This window comes from Microchirus variegatus (assembly GCF_963457635.1).
Source record: "Microchirus variegatus genome assembly, chromosome: 4".
NCBI classification, from domain to species: Eukaryota; Metazoa; Chordata; class Actinopteri; order Pleuronectiformes; family Soleidae; genus Microchirus; species Microchirus variegatus.
In genome coordinates this window covers 32,531,909-32,551,075 of record NC_139805.1, presented here as the reverse complement: position 1 = coordinate 32,551,075, position 19,167 = coordinate 32,531,909, and the positions used below count along the sequence as shown (strand labels likewise).

Here is a 19,167-nt window from a genome sequence, read left to right as displayed (position 1 = left end):
CGATTTTGGACGACGTAGTATAGCATGACGTGCTACATAGTATAGTATGACGTTTTTGTCAAGTTTTGGACCAAAAAATGTTTTTCAAAAAAATTGTCAAATTTTGGACCAAATGTTTTTTTTCAAAAAGTGGTCACATTTTGGACGACATAGTGTAGTATGGCGTACTGCATAGTATAGTATGACGTTTTTGTCAAGTTTTGGACCAAAAAATGTTTTTCAAAAAAATTGTCAGATTTTGGACGACAGTATATCGTTTTTATCAAATTTTGGACCAAATGTTTTTTTTCAAAAAGTGGTCACATTTTGGACGACATAGTATAGTATGACGTACTATATAGTATAGTACATGGGTGTCAAACTCTGGCCCGCGGGCCAAATTTGGCCCGCCGTGTAATTTAATTTGGCCCTTGAGGCAATATCAAATTAACATTAGAGCTGGCCCGCCGGTATTATACAGGGGCACAGTCGCTGCCTCAGCTCCGCACCCAAGCTGCTCAATTGCTCTCCATGTTCCGCAGCACTTATCTATGTGAGCAACTTTTCTCCTCAATGAAGATGACAAAAACGTCTCACAGGATACGTCTGACTGATGAACACCTTCGTTCGATAATGAAGGTTGCCTCAGCTCAAAGCCTGAACCCCGACATTAATGAACTAGCATCCAAGAAAAGATGCCAGGTATCTGTCTTGGGCACATCAGATTAGATCACTGTGTCGCCAACTGAGCAGTAAAAAGGCCTGAATGGTTGATTTATTCATTGTTATTTTATTTTCAAATTTATTAGCTTGTGGAAAAAGTTAATGTTGATATTTACCTCAGAAGGCTGCAAATAGAAAAGAGGCATTCAATTTTTAATTTAATATGCCATTGATGTTTTTTCGTTTGTTTTTTGAAAGTTGATTTTGCACTATTAGGTTATATAAGCGTTGCTTGTTCCATATTCAGTGTTAAAGCAAATCAGTGTAGCAAACTGAGCAATAATTAACATTTTATTCATGCACTTTCTCTTGCTACTTCAAGGCTTGAATGTTTGATTCATTCATTATTGTTATTTTATTTTCAAATTTATTATTAGCCTGTGGAAAAAGTTTATTTTGATATTTAACTCAGAAGGCTGCAAATAGAAAAGAGGCACTACATTTTTATCCATCCATTATCTACCGCTTATCCTGTATTTAGGGTGCATTCAATTTTTATTTAAATTTTATTTGATATGCCATTGATATTTTTTAATTATTATTATTATTATTTGAAACTCGATTTTTCAATGTCACTATAAAGTTATATAACCCTTGCTTGTTCAATATTCAATGCAAAACTTGTTTGGGTCCCTATTAAAAGGTTAATTTGTTCAACCTTGGCCCGCGGCTTTGTTCAGTTTTAAATTTTGGCCCACTCTGTATTTGAGTTTGACACCCTTGGTATAGTATGTCATTTTTGTCAAATTTTGGACCAAATCTTTTTTTTTTTTTTTTTTTAATTGTCACATTTTGGACGACATAGTATAGTATGACGTTTTTGTCAAATTTGGGACCAAATTTCTTTTTTTTTAAAAATGGTCAGATTTTGGACGAAAAAGTGTAGTATGACATTGAGGTCGACGACATAGTATAGTATGACGTTTTTTCACATTTTGGGCAAAAAAAAAAAATTCAAAGAAAATTACCGATTTTTGGACGACATAGTATAGTATGCCGTTTTTGTCAGATTTTGGACAAACAAAACTTTTTTCAAAAAAATTGTCAGATTTTGGACGACATAGTATATAGTATATCGTTTTTGTCAAATTTTGGACCAAATTTTTTTTTTCAAAAAATTGTCACATTTTGGACGACATAGTATAGTATGACGTACTGCATAGTATAGTATGAAGTTTTTGTCAAGTTTTGGACCAATTAAATGTTTTTCAAAAAAATTGTCAGATTTTGGATGACATAGTATGTCGTTTTTGTCAAATTTTGGACCAATTCTTTTTTTTCAAAAAATTGTCACATTTTGGACGACATAGTATAGTATGACGTACTGCATAGTATAGCATGAAGTTTTTGTCAAGTTTTGGACCAAAAATATGTTTTTCAAAAAAAAATCAGATTTTGGAAGACATAGTATAGCATGACGTTTTTGTCAAATTTGGGACCAAATTTAATTTTTTTTAAAAATGGTCCGATTTTGGACGAAATAGTATGTCGTTTTTGTCAAATTTTTGACCTTTTTTTTTTCAAAAAATGGTCACATTTTTGGACAACATTGTATAGTATGACATACTACATAGTATAGTATGACGTTTTTGTCAAGTTTTGGACCAAAAAATGTTTTTCAAAAAAATTGTCAGATTTTGGACGACAGTATATCGTTTTTGTCAAATTTTGGACCAAATGTTTTTTTTCAAAAAGTGGTCACATTTTGGACGACATAGTATAGTATGACGTACTGCATAGTATAGTGTGACGTTTTTGTCAAGTTTTGGACCAAAAATATGTTTTTCAAAAAAATTGTCAGATTTTGGACGACAAAGTATAGTATGTCGCTTTTGTCAAATTTTGGACCACATTTTTTTTTCAAAAAATTGTCACATTTTGGACGACATAGTATAGTATGACGTTTTTGTCAAATTTTGGACCAAAATGTTTTTTTCTCAAAAAAAAACGTCAAATGTTGGACGACATAGTATTGTATGACATTTTTGTCAAATTTTTGAACAAACAACGAACTGGTGTTTGACAGAGATGGGACATGGAACACACGATCCTTTGCAAGCATCCTAACCATTAGGCCAATTTGAACCCCATAGTAGTCAGATTCTGGACATCATATAGTATGCTGTCATACAAAATTTGAATTTTTTTTTGAAAACTAATACTAACTAACTCATACTTTACTAGGTATAATTGAAAATAAAAATTACAAATTTCAACCAGAATATGAAAGCAATTTAAAATTAATTAATATTTGATATGTATTGAAAGGAGTGATTTAAAACTTAAAAAAATTAAAAATTAAAAAGCACACACACATAAAAGTCTGTACAACAGCTGCAGTCAGACATATATGAAAGAGTTTTATTATATGAAAACTTGCACAGGATTTGTAATCCAGAGTAATAATACTGGACAGTTATGGCATAGATACAGAGAGCGAAAAAAAAACAAAAAAAAAACGAGTTGGACAACGAGAAGGACGTTTGCATAGACGTCCCCTACAGCTGGTGCAACTGCAGTGTAGGGGACACAGAGAGAGGACTTTTAAAGGGGAGGCGCCAAGTAAACAATATTTATTTCTATATGCGTGAAGATCTTTCACGCTAAAAGTCCATCATCAGTCGTGTTTTCTTCTGTTACAACAGGATCTGCACCTGATAAATAAAAGTAATTATATACAAAAAGAGAAACGATGAGACGTTGCTACGTTATGTAGAGATGAAGCCATGCAGTCGTCCAAGCCGCTTCGGGGCTGATCCAGAATCCAGATCCACCTGTTGTTGATGAAAGTCAGATAATGAGGAGCTGGTCCTGGTCGTGCAGCTCAATGTGAGGTGTGAAATCTGAGCCGACGCAAACATATGGCACTTTTCCACAACACAGTTCCAGCATGACTCGACTCAGCTCGGCACAGCACCGCTGTAAAATCTCGTAAAAACAGAACCCGAAAAAAAATCTTGTAAAAACAGACCCCGAAAAAATCTCGTAAAACCAGTCCCCGAAAAGAAAATCTCTTAAACACAGAGCCCCCAAAAATTTTCGTTAAAACAGACCCCGAAAAAAATCTTGAAAGTAAAATCTTGTAAAAACAGAACCCGAAAAAAAATCTTGCAAAAACAGACCCCGAAAAAATCTCGTAAGACTAGACCCCGAAAAAAAATCTCTTCAATACAGATCCCCAAAAAATTTAGTTAAAACAGACCCCGAAAAAAATCTTGAAAGAAAAATCTTGTGAAAACAGACCCGAAAAAAATATCTCGAAATAAATCTTGTCATATCAGACCTCGAAAAATATCTAAAAAAGAAATATTGTAAAAAAAGACCCTGAAAAAAAATCTTGTAAAAAATAAAGAGACCCCGACAAAGATCTTGTAAAAACAGATCCGGGGAAAAAAATCTCGTAAGACCCCGAAAAAAAAATCTAAAAGAAAAAATCTTGTAAAACCAGACCCCCAAAAAAAATCTCTTAAACACAGATCCACCAAAAAATGTTGAAATGAAAAAGAAAAATCTCGTAGAAACAGTCCCCGAAATATATCTAGTAAAATCAGACAAAAAAAAATCTAAAAGAAAAAATCTTGTAAAAACAGACCCTGAAAAAAATCTTGTAAAACCCCGAAAAAGATCTTGTAAAACCCCGAAAAAGATCTTGTAAAAACAGCCCCCGAAAAGAATCTTGTCAAATCAGACCTCGAAAAAAAATCTAAAATAATTCTGAAAAACAAAGTGGTATTTCAGTTCAGTGACTGTGCTCCAGTCATGCAGAACGATGCAGAATGAACAATTCTGTGAACAAATCTCTGTAACAAACTGATTCTAATGATTCAGTCGAGCCGTGCCAGAACTGTAAAGTGGAAAAGCCCCAAAAAGGAAGTGCTTTACTAGTTTTTCTGTGATAGCCCTTTGTTTTATTACACGTGTCCAGTTAAAGTGAAAACACCTCCTTCATTTAAGGAGAAATCCAGCCTCCTCCGGCTCTGGAGCCTGTTTGAAGATAGATTTTAAAGCCCTTTAAAGGAACATTAAAAGACCTTTTGTTTGGACACTTTCACAGTCTGCGACAAAGACCTCGGTCCTGATCGTGTCAACGTCTTTCAATCCCTTTAAACTCATTTCATGAGTCGTGGTCAGAGCCAGACGAGTAGATTCTCCTCTTCTTCTTCTTCTTCGAGTTTGTAAAGTAGTGTTCAGTCAGTCTTCTACTTCCTGAAACAGTCGAGGAACTACAGATCTACAAATTGCAACATTAAAGGCACATACATGATATTTTTTTTTCATTTGATTTTTTTTTTTGCTCCCGTTTTCCTTTCAGGAATCAAAGTTTTTGTTTAACCTGAGTTTTCTTCTCCCTTTTATCCTGTTGGGTTGTTGTTATACTTACTCAAGCCTGAAACACAGGAAGAGCAAACTGGATGAGCTCATTTTAGATTTTAGATGCTGAAATTCTGTGATAAAGAATAAGATGCATTTAAAAATCTGAATTATATTGACTTTGGGTCAAGTCTAAGGCGAAAACTTCCTTCTGTCAAATGTCAAATTATCATGTTTATAGTTTATTTGTGCAAAAATGATCATTAAGGTTTAAAATTCAAACTCATATAAGTTTCCCTTTTTCAGAAATCAACACATTTTTGTTTCTAAAAATAAAAACATACATTTCCGTTTGTCTGCGGTCGACTCTTCATGTGTTTCAGGCTGAAGTTGTGATTGTTTTGTAGCTTAAGTTTTGGATCCATGAGGTGCTTCTTGTTTGTCACTTCCTGTTTTATTGTGAAAGGATTGCAGTCTTTTTCCTCCACTCAGTCATCAGTGGATTTCTCTTCTTATTGTTGTAGTTGTCACGGCACAGCAGCAGCAGCAGCACTGATGCAGGAGACTCATTTCCAGGCAACTTTTGATTTGGCGAGTTTATCGCTCTCCGGTGGCGAGGAGGATTAACTGCGCTTTGCTGCCACCTGCTGCCTCAGCTTCTCCCGCCGCTTCTTCTCCACCAGCCTGGAAAATAAAGGATGGGGAGAAAAACGTGTTTCAATTCTTTCTTAAAACCAACACTTGAGGTGTGTTTTATTGTGTGTTTTGAGATGATAAAATATATTAATTTATGAATATATTATAATAATTAATTATAATTTAACGCGTTAGCGCCATTAGCAGCGTCAACGTTAACGCTGCTCTTTTCCTTTGATAAACAGAGCGCTCCAGTTCGACTGTAGGCGCGAAAGGGGCTAAAGCAGCTAACGCAGCTAACAGAGCTAACTGGTAAACGGTGCCTGGACTCCGGTGCCGCGGCATGTAAACATGACGCTAGGTATTTGTAGCGCTGCTCTTTTTGTTGAAAAAACAGACTGCTCCAGTTCGACTGTAGGCAAGCTAACAGAGCTAACAGAGCTAACTGGTAAACGGAGCCTGGACTCCAGCGCCGTGGTACGTAAACAAGACGTCACACACGTCTTTTTCCGGTCAGTCAGTGCATTAATGTTGCCGCCGCTAACCGCCGTTAACGTGCCCAGCACTAAAAATAATGAATTACTGTCATTTAAATATCAATTAAATTCCCTTTCAATGTCACTTTGACATTGACACGTATCCAAAATCATCTTAAACATAGAATTAGTAGTAAAATATAGCTTTTATTTGTCTAAAATTATAACAAATTTGAGTTCTTTTTAGTAAAAAGGTGAATTGGTTTGATAATTAACCTTCAACTATATGCATAATCAGGCAGAAATATCCACAGATTTGAGATATCTGTGATATAAAACGGCAAATATTTGAGAAGCTGGAATCAGTAAAAAAAAATTCTGTATCGAATCACTGCAGATAAAGACAGGTGGTATTTAAATCTGAATTGTGTCTTTTTCCCCCCTTCACTCACCTGCGGTTTCGAGCCTCCACCAGTTCGCTCAGCTGGTCCTGAGCCGCTCTCAGCTCCTCCAGACTCTGCTGGTAGCTGAGGTCGGCCGAGCCCGACCTCTCCAGCAGCGACACCTGCGTGGACAGCTCGCTGGTCCGATCCCGCAGCAGCTGGATGGACGTGTACAGGTTCTCGTCGTCTTCCTCCTGTGAGCGGCACAGACACATAGTTTTTGGTCAATTTAAAGTGTGTGAAAAATATCAGATTTGCCGCATTTTTGATTCTAATAGTTTGACTTGGTTAATAACAGTATTTATTAGTCGCTAAATACACCATATTTTAGATATTTCCTTTCCTAAATGTTAGAGATTAACAGGTGGATTTTTTTTCAGGTTTTCAGGGTCTGTTTTTACGCAATTTTTTCGGGGGCTGTTTGAATAAGATTTTTTTTCAGCGGCCGTTTGTACGAGATTTTTTTCGGGGGTCTGTTTTGACAAGATTTGTTTTAGTTTGACTCAGTTAATTACAGTATTTATTGACTTCCATTAAATCATGTTTGGATCTGATTTCAAATTATTAATATGTAGGGTCGTTAGAAACCTTTGCGTTGACGATCTCGATGTGGACGAGCAGCGACGACAGCTCCATCTCCTCGCTGTAGCTGTTCCTCAGAGGGACGCTCCTGTAGCCTGTGAACACACTGCATCATTAAAACTCCCATTTATTCACTCATTCAGTCACTGAACACACAGTCAAGTCGGTGCTAATGGACGCTCACCCGTTCGGAGCAGGCGAACAGGATATGTGGCCTGAGCCAGGAAGTTGGGATCACTGAACATGTCCTCCTCGTAGACGGTGAAGCGCAGGAAGGAGAAGGTGGGATTGTGGATGTCGAACACAAACTGCTTCTGCACCCACACGGGATTCAGGCCGTTATCAGCTGAGGAGGGTCAAGAAGAGGGAAAAAAGGATGTTAGTGGCACTCCCACATGAGTGCAACCAGCAGGGGGCAGCGTTGTAGCTGCCGGCTTACCGACGACGTCCGTCTTGCACTTGCAGCTGTCGTAATCGGCGCCGCAGATCTCCACCTCCACGAAGGGGCAGACGATGCTGCGGCCGTTTTTGGGCAGATGGCGAGCGCCGAGCACCTGGGAGACAACAAAGAAAAGACTGCGGTGAGGTCACGTGACGTCGGCCTGTTTCTCTCTCAGGTTGTGAGATTCTTGGGTTGATGTCATTTTCAGGTTTTTGTCCAGCTGATCCAAATTTGACCAACACGTGGTCGATAAAATGTTAGAAAATGTTGGATCAATGTTTTTCAAACCTGGAAATGATGACGTTTGTTTTGTCCACAAACCAAAAATGATTCAGTTTGACTGATTTCTTTGCTATATTGGTATATATCTCCTGTAAAAGAGATTTTAATATCAATGAGACTAACCTGGATAAATAAAGGATAAATAAAAAATATGGAGCTGAAAAAAACAAAAATAGCTGACGATTAATTTAATAATCGATTAATAACCGATGAATCAAGCAATTGTTTCAGCCCTGACTGGTTTTAACTTTAATTTATGGAGTTATTTCACATATTTAAGTCTCAAACTTCTATTCTTCTTCGTTTTAAAAATGTCCTCATGTCAAAATCAAGCTTCTCTCGCTATGTTCCCTGCTCTTGGAAATAACCTTCAGTCATAACTCAAACTCAAAATCCTACCACTAATGGCTCTAAAGGAGCTAAAGGAGCTAAAGCAGCTAACGCAGCTAACGCAGCTAACTGATTTTTTATGCCCGATTTGAGTGCCTGGACTCCACACGTCACACGTGTCTTTTTTTTCCGGACAGTCGCCATGGAAACACGTCTTGCGTTAGCGTGTATTAACGTTGACGCCGTTAACAGCCGTTAATGCGCTAACGTGCCCAGCAGTATTTCATGAATTGATAAATTAATTCTAATTATTGCTTTTGCTCTATAAACTGTACCGATTGTTGTGAACATGATTATCCATTTGCATGAGCGACGCTGCCAACTGACTCTGTCATAGCTGACGTCCCAGTGTCAAAAAGGTTCAAGAAACAAATTGTTTTATCTGGGTCCGACCTGCAGCTGGATCGTAATCGGCTCCAAGCGCAGGGTGTCTTTGTCGAACGGGTCGAAGGCGTCCTCCCTCATGATGTCGGGCTGGGGGACGTAACCGCTGCCTCCTCCGAGCATGAACAAGGCCTGGTTCAGCTGCATGGGTTTATCTGCACACAAGGAGGCAGACGTGAGACGCCTGATTTGGAGACGCTGCCATTTCCACAAACAATTTCCAGCTTCTTTTGGTGTGAGATTCCTAAAAAAAAAAGAGAGTCTGGTTTACGACCCTAAAGTGAGACACTGACACTGACCTGGGGTCTGAAAGTTGAGCGCGACCAGCTGGGAGCCGCAGATCCACATGGGCAGCGGGTCGTAGTTGGACGAGTCCAGCCTCTGTCCGCGGGGGTAAACCCTGGAGAGCTGGCGGCGGTTGTACTGCAAGAAGCGCTTCCCTCTGGTGCGCGTGGCAAACTTCTCCGCCTTGGTCTCTGGGAAGGACGACATGTCCCGGTAAAACGCCCGCTCTGTCCCGATCTCTGCCGGACAGATTTAAGAGAAAGTGAATGAGCCTAAAGAGAAAGAAAGAAAGAAAGAAACAAGGGAAGTGAAAGTGAAGGAAGAGTGTTTACTGTCTTCGTTGAAGGGGACGGGTCTGCAGTAAACCACCAGCTCGGACAACTCCACCGCAATCTTTTTCCTCCTCTCCATCTGTTTCTCCTCCTGCATCTGTCACCGCCAAGACAACGCGATAATACTTAGAAAAGTCCTTATTTTTGGAGGAAAAGCACTTTTTTAAAATTAATATAACATTAAATGAATCAGAAATACACTCTACACATTGTTAATGTGGTAAACGACTATTGCTAGCTGCAAACGTCTGGTTTTTAATGGAATATGTACATAAGTTTGTGTGTGTGTCACACTGACCCGTGCGTCCGCGCTCTGCGTGGCCTCTCTGATCTTGCTGACCCAGATGTTCAGATCCTCCTGACTGTCGGCCGCCACGTCCAGCGTCTGCACCGGGTGAGAGGAGACGTGCTGCGAGTGGATGGTGAAGACAAAAGGTCGGGAGTTTTTGCCGTCTTTGTGGACAACTGGACGAAAGAAAACGAAAAGAAGAAGAGAAGTGTAAATAACAAAAATATGACTTTATTCTCATAAAATTCTCTTTTATCGAGTAAAATTGTGGATTTCTTCTCTTAAAATTGTGACTTTTATCTCATAAAATTATGACTTTTCATTATTACAATTTTATTCTTGGAAAATTCCCTTTTATCTTGTAAAATTGTGACTTTTATCTCGTAAAATTGTGACTTTATTCTCATAAAATAGTGACTATTCTCGCAAAACTGTGACGTTTTTCACATAAAATTGTGACTTAATTCTCTTTTAACTGTGACTTTTATCTCATAATATTATGACTTTTTTAATATTACAACTTTATTCTCTAATTTGCTAATTCAATTCCTCTGAGCCATTCTGCTGCTGTAAGTGAATTTCTCTGGTGTTTAAAGTCAGTTCTCGTCTTATTTGTGAAGCACTTTTCAGGGAAGTTTCAAAACAGTGGAGGTTACAATGCAGCCACCTTGTGGCAGAAAACGGTAACAACAGCAAAGCACTGATTTCAAGAGGAAAAGTGTAAATAGCCAAAAAAAAAAATCTGGACTCACCGACGTGGCAGGTGGGTACGTCGATGAAACCCTTGAGGAAATTACCCAGAGGGCTGTTCTCTGTGGACTGAGACAAAAGAAAACTCATGTTAAAACAGCGAGATAATCCCTCGTGTGAACGTGTGAACAAACACCCACCACTTCGTCCAGTTCTCTGGTGGGAGACGTGGGCACCTCCTCCACATAGTTGGCAGGAAACCACAGCTGCTTCTTCCCGCCGTAATCTCCTCGCCACCTGAAGCCAAATGAAAAGACGTTAAAGACGAGCTCATACTACGTCAGTAGATCCTCACACTCACACTCAGTCACTCACTCACCAGCCGCCCTCCTGCTTGTCCACGTTGAGGATCAGAGCCTGTTTGGGGAAACAGAGCTCGTCTTCCCTCTGAGCTCGATAGTCGTACAGAGCTTTGACCGTGCACTGAAACACAGCAGCGACCAGAGGGGAATATTACACTGTTATACATCACAATAGAATATACTATTCTGCTGTCAAACACGCCTTCCTGTTTGACCACAGACTTACAAAAGATCTCCATATATCAACGTGACCTCTAACCTTTAATTTCAGTGTGACCTTCAAGTTAAAATACATCAAATACGTGTGATTTTTCGTGGATGGTGAGTCCAGGTTTCACTCACGCGTGCTGTGGGCATCTTATTGGCCTCCACGTAGAAATGAGGAGTTCGGACTTCATACAGCGCTCCATAGTCGAGCTCCTGACAAACACACACACACAAAAAAACACACAATAATAATAAAAGACAAAGAAGAAGAAATGATTTGTCCTTCTAGTGCAGTCATATCTTCTTCTAATATGTTGTTTACTGTGCTGTTTCCTGTTTTATTTTGAAACTTACATTATCAATTTGTTACAGGTCGGCTTACTTCCTGTCATTGTTCAAGTTTAATTACGCTCCCGGCCTCGATTACATCACTCGTGTTGTTGTTTCGTAAACTCTGCATGTGCTGTGCTTCGTTTTCAATTTTAATGTCTGACATTTTGATTATTTACGGGCGAGAATAAGCCCCACATGTAAAAAATAAAATAAGACAGCATGAATTCAGAGGTTAAATACAGAATTCTGAGATTAAAGTTTGAATTCTGAGGGGGAAAAGTCTGAATTCTGAGATTAAATTCTGAATCCTGAGGAAAAATCTGAATTCTGAGATTAGTCAGAATCCTGAGGGGAAAAAGTCTGAATTCTGAGATTAAATTCAGAATTCTGATATTAAAGTTAGAATTCTGAGGAAAAAAAGTCAGAATTCTGAGATCAAAGTCAGAATCCTGAGGCGGAAAAGTTAGAATCCTGAGATTAAAGTCAGAATTCTGAGATTAAAGCCGGAATTCTGCGAAAAAAGTCAGAATTCTGAGATTGAATCTGACTTTGATCTCAAAACTAGTGCTGTTTTCTTACTTCTCTTCCATAACTATTAAACTATAAACAACACTAATAGTGTTTTTCATCACTGCTATAACAAAACTCCTGATCATAAACCTTGTGATGTGTTGCATGTGACTGACTGACTGACTGACTGACTGACTGACTGACTGACTTACTGACTGACTGACTGATTGACTGACTGATTGACTGACTGACCGTGGTGCCCATGCGGTCCAGCGTGTCCTCGTTGATGGGGTAGCGCAGCCTCATCTTGCGGTAGAGAGGATGTTTCTCGTAGTAGCTCACCAGATCCACCAGACTCTCAAACTCTGCCGAGCTGCCGAGCATGAAGAGACGTCCCTCCTGCTGGATACGGCAGTGTTTGATCTTACCCTCCGCCCTACACACACACACACACACACACATTCAGAAAATTTTCCAAATAAAACTGTATAATTTGGCTTTTCACTTGTTTTTACTTTTGTATTTGTCACGTCTGTGAACAGCACTTTGGCCAACTGTGTTGTCTTTAAAGTGCTTTATAAATAAAGTTGGATTGGATTGGATAATACATAGAAGATATGTTATGAGTACTCTGTTCATCATTGTCCCAACATAAGCAGATGGGAATTTAAATATCAATGCTCAGTGGTCAGAGCTGGAAAGGACACTTATTATTTCATGTAAATAAAAAATATATATATATTTTTTTATGTATAAAAACACCTAAAGACAAGATAAAAGCCAGATTAATAAAAATGGAGATGATTTTACCTGAAAGAGATGGCGTACGAGTTGTGCTCGCTTCGTTTCCGCACCAGAAAAGCTCCGTCTCTGGGAACCCGCATCAGCATGTGTTCAGCCTGAACCCGAGACAAACTGGAGTGATACCACCTGAGAAAGACACACAGACAGTATTTATTTCACTTTTTTACCTCACCACGACAGCCTCTTAACGATTCTCAGACAGAAATCGGGCTCACTCTCTGCTCTCGTGTGCGTTGGGCTGAGGCACCGGGTTTCCCAGCCTCATCTCAAACTCGTTGCAGCGCAGCGGCGTGTCTCTGTAGTGGCAGATGAGGCGGTAGAGGCTGTCGAACACCAGGTTGTCGGTCAGGTAGAAGCGGGTGGAGCCGGACTCTTGGCGTGAATGGATCCTGCAGTGTTGAACGCGTCCCGAGCGCCTGGATCAGAAAAAGAAATGAGTCATAGGCCCTGTCCCAAAACCTCCCCTAACCCTACAGCTCTGATGCAGGCTTAAAAAGAAGTGGAAGATGAAATTACCCATGATGCTTTGCGAATTCAGCGAGCCGGCTGATATTTTTCAACAAAGATGGCGGCCAAATCTGCCGAGGAACATTTCCGTTGGAATATATTTTCGCAAATACGCACGTTACAATGTCGAATTGTGTTGGAATATGTTGGTTTGATATACATCCAAAGGACCGTTGAGCTTTAAACACTAATGTCAGAAAATAAGTGACGCTCTACGAAAGCAGCTAGCCAACTAGCCGTTACGTTCACTACGCTAATTTGCATGTAGTGATGTCCCAATGCCACTTCCCTCAACGAGGGGAATTTACAGTTGAGGGCACTCAAAACCAAGGGGAAATATTAAGGGGGAGGTATTGGGAAGGAGTTTCCCGTTTTCTAGTGAAAAAAATGTCCAGTGTAATACTGTCACTGACCAGAAGGAGAGGGTGTAGTCGCCGACAAACGTCTCGCTCTCCCGGACCAGGAAGGTGCCGTCTTTGGCCCCGCCCTCACAATACTCCTGCAGCAGCTTCTCGGCCACCTGTCGGCCGTCTCGACCTCCGCCGAGCTTCCCGTGGAACCAGCGCTCGGCGCAGTGCTGCTCGTTGTTGTTGCACTCCTGACGAGTGAGGACACACACGCAAGCAATAATTGAAGAACAATAACAGTGAGATACCGAAGATGTTTCTCCTAGAAATGCTGTTAGACCAGATCAATCATGGTGTCCACACTGAGGTTTTTGGATCACATGTGATCTGTTTCGCTGTCTGGTCTCTCTTTTTGGCACAGGCTGCAGGCAAATACATTCATAAAATTCCCCCCAAAAAATTGTTTTTGTGTTATTAAAACCAATAAAACATTTCTATACATACTGGAAACTCAAATTCAAAAACAAGCATGGATGAAAGATCCAGGTGAGCCCACAGTGTGTTCAGCTTTAAAGGTGCATTCAATGACCCTTGTAAATTGATTTCACCTCTTCTGCAGTCCATTTAACACACTTTTAATAGGTGATGCTGCCACCTTGTGGTAAAAGTAAATGGGAGTTAAGCTTACAGTCACAAATCAGGGTTTCATGCACTTTAGAGTTCATTTTAGTTGATTTTATTTGTTTTTAAATCCTTAAATGGTCCCATTTTTACATTCGACCCAGTATGAGACGTTTTTTTTTTTTTTAGCTGTATTTTTTGTTTTTATTCTTTCTACAGTATTGTGTTGTTTTATTGTATATGTTACTGTTTGTTCTTAGCTCTATTAGGTCTCATGTTTTTATAATTTATTTGTTTTTATTCATCTCTATCTATCTAAGAGCATGATGAAACAACAGCTGAAACAAAGTGCGTACAGCACTGTTTCTAGATAGACATTATCATCATCATCATCATCGCGACGGTGACCACGGTGTCTCTACCTCTTTTCCCTCGTCGTCCTCCTCTTCGTCGGCCGTCTGGTAATGAGACGTCTCCTCTGAGTAGTAGATCTTATTCGTGGTCAGGACGAAATAATGTGGAGTCCATGTCTGTCAAACAGAAACACACTCCACACTTAATATCGTATATATATTTATATATATAACATATATATATATGAAGTCTACAAACTCACGTGGTCGATGGGGTCTTCGAGGTAAAGGATGCCGTTCTTCAGCGAGTTGCTGATGTCGTTCTCAGAGTAACTGGCCGACGTCACCTCCTCGTAGAGAGTTCCTTCCACCAGCTTTTTGTGCTGCGACACAACAAACGAAACAGTTCTAAACTAAACTAACCCAACACAATGAGACGCCAGCACAGGTTTAAGTCGACTATGAAGGCTCTACGTTATAAGGGCAACCAGAGCAGTAGTTAACAGGGACTTTGAGGTTCCATTTAGGAAAACCTCCTACAGCCATAGTGTACTATCTATTAAAGGTAGTGCACTATGGAATACAATACCACCAACTATAAGGGAATGTCCAACTCTGGCCAATTTCAAGAGCCATGTTAAAGCGTGGCTTAGAACTAACCAAACATGCACTCATTACTAAACATACTAATTCATTTTGGGGTTTCTGTGTTTGTTTTTTTTCCTTGCTGTTTTGTATAGCTCGTTTTATTATGTATAAATCTTGTACTTTTTATCCCAACATCAACCTGCCTAATATGGACTACAGATGGAAATTAGCCTCTGGGCTATAATCTGGCGCATTTACATGTACTTTTGTATATGTTCATTAATGTGCATTGTCCTGAAATAATAAATAAAAAAAATAAAAAAAATAAAAAATACTGTATATCTTCAAAAGATTAGATTTGAGCAGCAGTGGCAACCAAAGATCTACGTATGAAGCATTTAATGACACTCTGTACAGCAGGGCTTTCAAACTCAAATGTCCTGGGGGCCAATGTGCATCTATTGTGGTCAAGAGGGGGCCGGCCTCGAGAACAAAAAGTGGGGAAAAAAAACAACAGACGTTTATTTTAAATTACATAAATAATAGTGTGGACAACTGTCATTAAAATTCATACCAGGAGCCGTTTCGGCAACTGCCATTCGTGGTTTGGGCCCTAACATGTAATTGAATGTTGTATATGATACATTTAATAATGGGATAATAATGACCAAATGTCTTATTATTACTGTTATAAAAACATTGCTAGCAAACATATATTATATTCTATCACTTCGCTGTGCCTCAGCTACACACTGTGTTTAAAAGACGATGAGGTCGTGGGCCATGTTTTCATTATAACATGATATTAAGTGGGGGGGCCGCATGTAATCGATTGGGGGGCCGCATGTGGCCCCCGGGCCACCAGTTTGAGACCCCTGCTGTACAGTATATAAAATATACCAGCTGTAAGACATTATTAATCGAAACAGGAAGCTTCATTTTCCATGTTTTGATGTAGTTGATTTTATCCGTAGAATAGTGCACAAGGAGAGTAATTGCTCAAGCATTTTTTTTTTCTTTCTTGGCTGAATTTGGGGCACACGGGAACCTTCGTCTCTGTCGGTCGAGCAAATTTGCGACACTGTGCAATTTCAAGGAAAATCCTTTGCAAATAAGAGAGAGAAAGTAGAGCTCCAGGAAACTCTGACATGATATGAACTTTCATGGAGCAGCAAATGAACCCTCGTCCTCTCACACATTCACACAACTTCTGAAGACATTATAGCGTTCCCGTGTACCTTGATGAGGATCTTCCTGCGGAGCTGGTACGGCGACGGTAGCTCCTCGGTGTTGTTGTCGACCGGCTTGGTGAGCAGCAGATCTCCAAACACCTTCTTAAAGTGTGTGGCCATGTTCCTCTGCTGGACGACACTGCAGTGGTCCTCGATGGACAGAATCACAGGATACCTGCACAGAAGTGAAGAAGTAACCCCCGCGTTAGTAGCACTAATAGCAGCGATAATTCAGCAGATTTTTTTTGGAACTGACGCACTCACTCGGATGTGACGAAGGCGTGCTCTTTGATTGTGTGCAGCACGTCCAGGAATTTGATTTTGGAGGTAAGCGTGTGGCCGTGGTAGATGATCGGCAGGTCGTCCGGTCCATCCCAGCAGTCCACTAAGACCAGAGGACACAGTAACACACCTGACTGAGCCTTAGACCATGGAGACGAGAACGGCTCTCTTTTATTCTGAAAATCTCACATCCGTTTTCACTTTTACCCAAAGTGAATCACTGATACGTAATAAATCACAACTACGTAAGACGTAACGACACAAAAACACCACGTAATTTGATTTTTTAATCCAAAACCATCAGTTTTCCTACACATGTTACTCATATTATACAATAAAGGTAATCAATAACATAGTTTGAAATAGCTTTTCTTTCCCAGAGTTTATAAAATGTATCCGTTTTTATTAGGGCTGTTAAAAGTTAAAATGTTTAATCAGATTAATCACAGGGTCGCTGTGGATTAATCACGATTAATTACCATTCGTAAATATGCCAGAAAATTCAAATTTTCTCTGTATATTGTTGTAGGATCGGAAAGTTAAATATAGTATGTTAAAATATAAATGTAAAGAACATTAAAATACTGTAAACAACGAAAAATAAGTAAAAGTTAATTGGAAAAGTTGTACTCAAAAGTCAAAATTGAAGGGTTGAACCTCTCACGTTCAATGCAGCGGCAGCCCATCCTCAGACAGCGAGCGTAGGCTTCTAGAGACGATTCACTGGAAAACTGGTCACCGGTCAGGTAGCTGAGACGACGAGCACAGACACGAGTTCAACAGGACGTCATCAGTACAAGTCAACAATTCTGAGCTACGCTAGGTGCTAAGTCCTGTCAGTGGTCACAAATTAGCGTTCAGTTATAAGTAATAATACAGTTTTCAAAAATATCCGAACTTCTACGTGAAAAAACGCAACAGAATTCTGCACTAATGTGAAATTTCTGCTCATAAACTTGTTTTGATATCACATAACAACAAGAAGCAGCCATGAAAGGACACTCAATCATTATGAATCATCCAATAATGAGTTGAGTTTTTCAACAATAAAAACAGGTTTCAGCTTCTTAAATGTTGAAAAATCCGAAAATGCTGGATTTCTTTGCTCCATAAAACGAATACATCATTGAAAAATTAATGGGTTTTTTTGGTTTGAGGACAAAAAAGAACATTTGAGAACATCATCATAACGTAACGTTAGCAAGTTAATGCGCTAACGGCGTCAACGTTAACGTACATCAGCGCATGGCGTGTTTCCATTACGACTGACCTGGAAAAAGACGCGTCATGTTTACGTGCCGCGGTACCGGAGTCCAGTCACCGTTTACGAGTTAGCTACGTTAGCTCCTTTAGCGCCATAAGCGCCTACAGTCGAACTGGAGCGGTCTGTTTATTAAAGGAAAAGAGCAGTGCTACAAATAACCAGCGTACCTGTGTACTGCGTATGTGTGCCTCTGTTTTTAAAGTTTAGCGTTACTTTAGAGACTCATTTTTATCGAGAGTCACGCGTGTCTTTTTCTGGTCAGTCGTCATGGAAACGCGCCATGCATTCATGTGCGTGAATGCCGCCACCATTAACTACGATTAACCGCCGCTAACGTGTTAACGTGCCCAGCACTAATATACAGTACATATATACATCTTTATATATATAAAATACATATGTTTTTATTTACATATTTCTATGATTAAACCTACGTGTTGTGTGAAGAGGAGATCCAGTACTGAGACAGAGGTCTTTTCATGTCGTCGTGAACGACAGGTGAAAGCCGAGGGTCACACATGGAATTCTCTTTAGAGAACAGAAAGGTCAGGAACTATAAAATAAAATAAAATAAAAACGATCAGACAGAGGTAAGAGAACAATATAAAGTAGAGTTTGTGAGTTGCTTCACCTCGTCCAGCTGCAGCATGGGCTCAGGCTGTGGTCCTCCTCTGATGTAGCCCATGAGAAACTCTCTGACACGACTCAGGTCTGACGCCCAGGACTCCTGAAGTCACACAAACAAGTGAGTTCAAAACCAGTCAGAAGTAGGTTTTTTTTGCTCTTGTGTTTGCTCCGTACCTTCTGGTCCATCTGCAGGAACTTCTGGAAGTCGTAGAGCGAGATCTGACAGAGCTCTGGTCGGTCAACGTTCCTACAATACACAACACACTGTGATGTAAGGATGTAAAAAAAAAAAAACGTTATAAAAACGTCCCATATGATGAGGAAAAGAGCCGAGGGGGAAAAAAAGTGGGGGAGGTGTGCATACGACGGAGTGGAGGCTGAGGAGGAGGAGGAGGAGGAGGTGAAGGTGAAGGTGAAGGTGAAGGTGAAGGTGAAGGTGAAGGTGCAGGGACTCACCGCAGAGGGAAGGAGAGCTCCAGCTGCTCAATAATCTGGGAACACAAACGGGGAAGGAACCGTGTGACGGACAGGTGGGAGGGAGCCAGGTGAAGCATAAACAGTTTCGGGCTCAACGTGTGATGCAAGTGGTGCAGAGGTGGAGACCGACAGTGCTGGTGAATCTACTCAAATAACGTTACTTTTAATTTTAAATTTGAACAAATTGCTGTGGGAATAATACACAACTCCTTCTATGGTCATTCTGGAGGGGAGTGTTGTACAAAAATGCATTTTTTTTAGTCTTCTTATGCGTTGTTAAAGGTGCCATATGTAAGAATGTGGCCAAAAACGGTTACTACATTCAAATTCAAAATACCTAGGTCTTTTAGGTTTCGTTTTCTGACGTAACTGGCAACCCGTGGTTGCTCGGCAGCTGAGACTGTATTGA

General features: G+C 39.9%; 1 protein-coding gene across 1 annotated transcript in view; it reads right to left on the bottom strand.

The window, feature by feature from the left end:
- Positions 1-5,627: 5,627 nt before the first annotated feature.
- The window catches only part of LOC310926607 (1-phosphatidylinositol 4,5-bisphosphate phosphodiesterase gamma-1-like), a gene marked incomplete at its 5' end in the record, with an annotated part of 34,604 nt that continues 21,064 nt past the window's right edge, over positions 5,628-19,167 (bottom strand). Inside the window, 26 exons of the mRNA XM_083888775.1 lie at positions 5,628-5,697; positions 6,578-6,762; positions 7,157-7,245; positions 7,335-7,496; positions 7,590-7,704; positions 8,658-8,803; positions 8,948-9,172; positions 9,266-9,362; positions 9,564-9,730; positions 10,307-10,373; positions 10,445-10,541; positions 10,624-10,727; positions 10,949-11,026; positions 11,909-12,092; positions 12,467-12,586; positions 12,676-12,876; positions 13,381-13,565; positions 14,358-14,465; positions 14,552-14,671; positions 16,115-16,283; positions 16,373-16,493; positions 17,055-17,140; positions 18,089-18,207; positions 18,286-18,381; positions 18,456-18,528; positions 18,738-18,772. Of these exons, the coding sequence (XP_083744901.1) occupies positions 5,637-5,697; positions 6,578-6,762; positions 7,157-7,245; positions 7,335-7,496; positions 7,590-7,704; positions 8,658-8,803; positions 8,948-9,172; positions 9,266-9,362; positions 9,564-9,730; positions 10,307-10,373; positions 10,445-10,541; positions 10,624-10,727; positions 10,949-11,026; positions 11,909-12,092; positions 12,467-12,586; positions 12,676-12,876; positions 13,381-13,565; positions 14,358-14,465; positions 14,552-14,671; positions 16,115-16,283; positions 16,373-16,493; positions 17,055-17,140; positions 18,089-18,207; positions 18,286-18,381; positions 18,456-18,528; positions 18,738-18,772 (3,210 nt within the window). The 3' untranslated portion in view covers positions 5,628-5,636. The remainder of the gene's footprint in view (positions 5,698-6,577; positions 6,763-7,156; positions 7,246-7,334; positions 7,497-7,589; positions 7,705-8,657; positions 8,804-8,947; positions 9,173-9,265; positions 9,363-9,563; positions 9,731-10,306; positions 10,374-10,444; positions 10,542-10,623; positions 10,728-10,948; positions 11,027-11,908; positions 12,093-12,466; positions 12,587-12,675; positions 12,877-13,380; positions 13,566-14,357; positions 14,466-14,551; positions 14,672-16,114; positions 16,284-16,372; positions 16,494-17,054; positions 17,141-18,088; positions 18,208-18,285; positions 18,382-18,455; positions 18,529-18,737; positions 18,773-19,167) is intronic.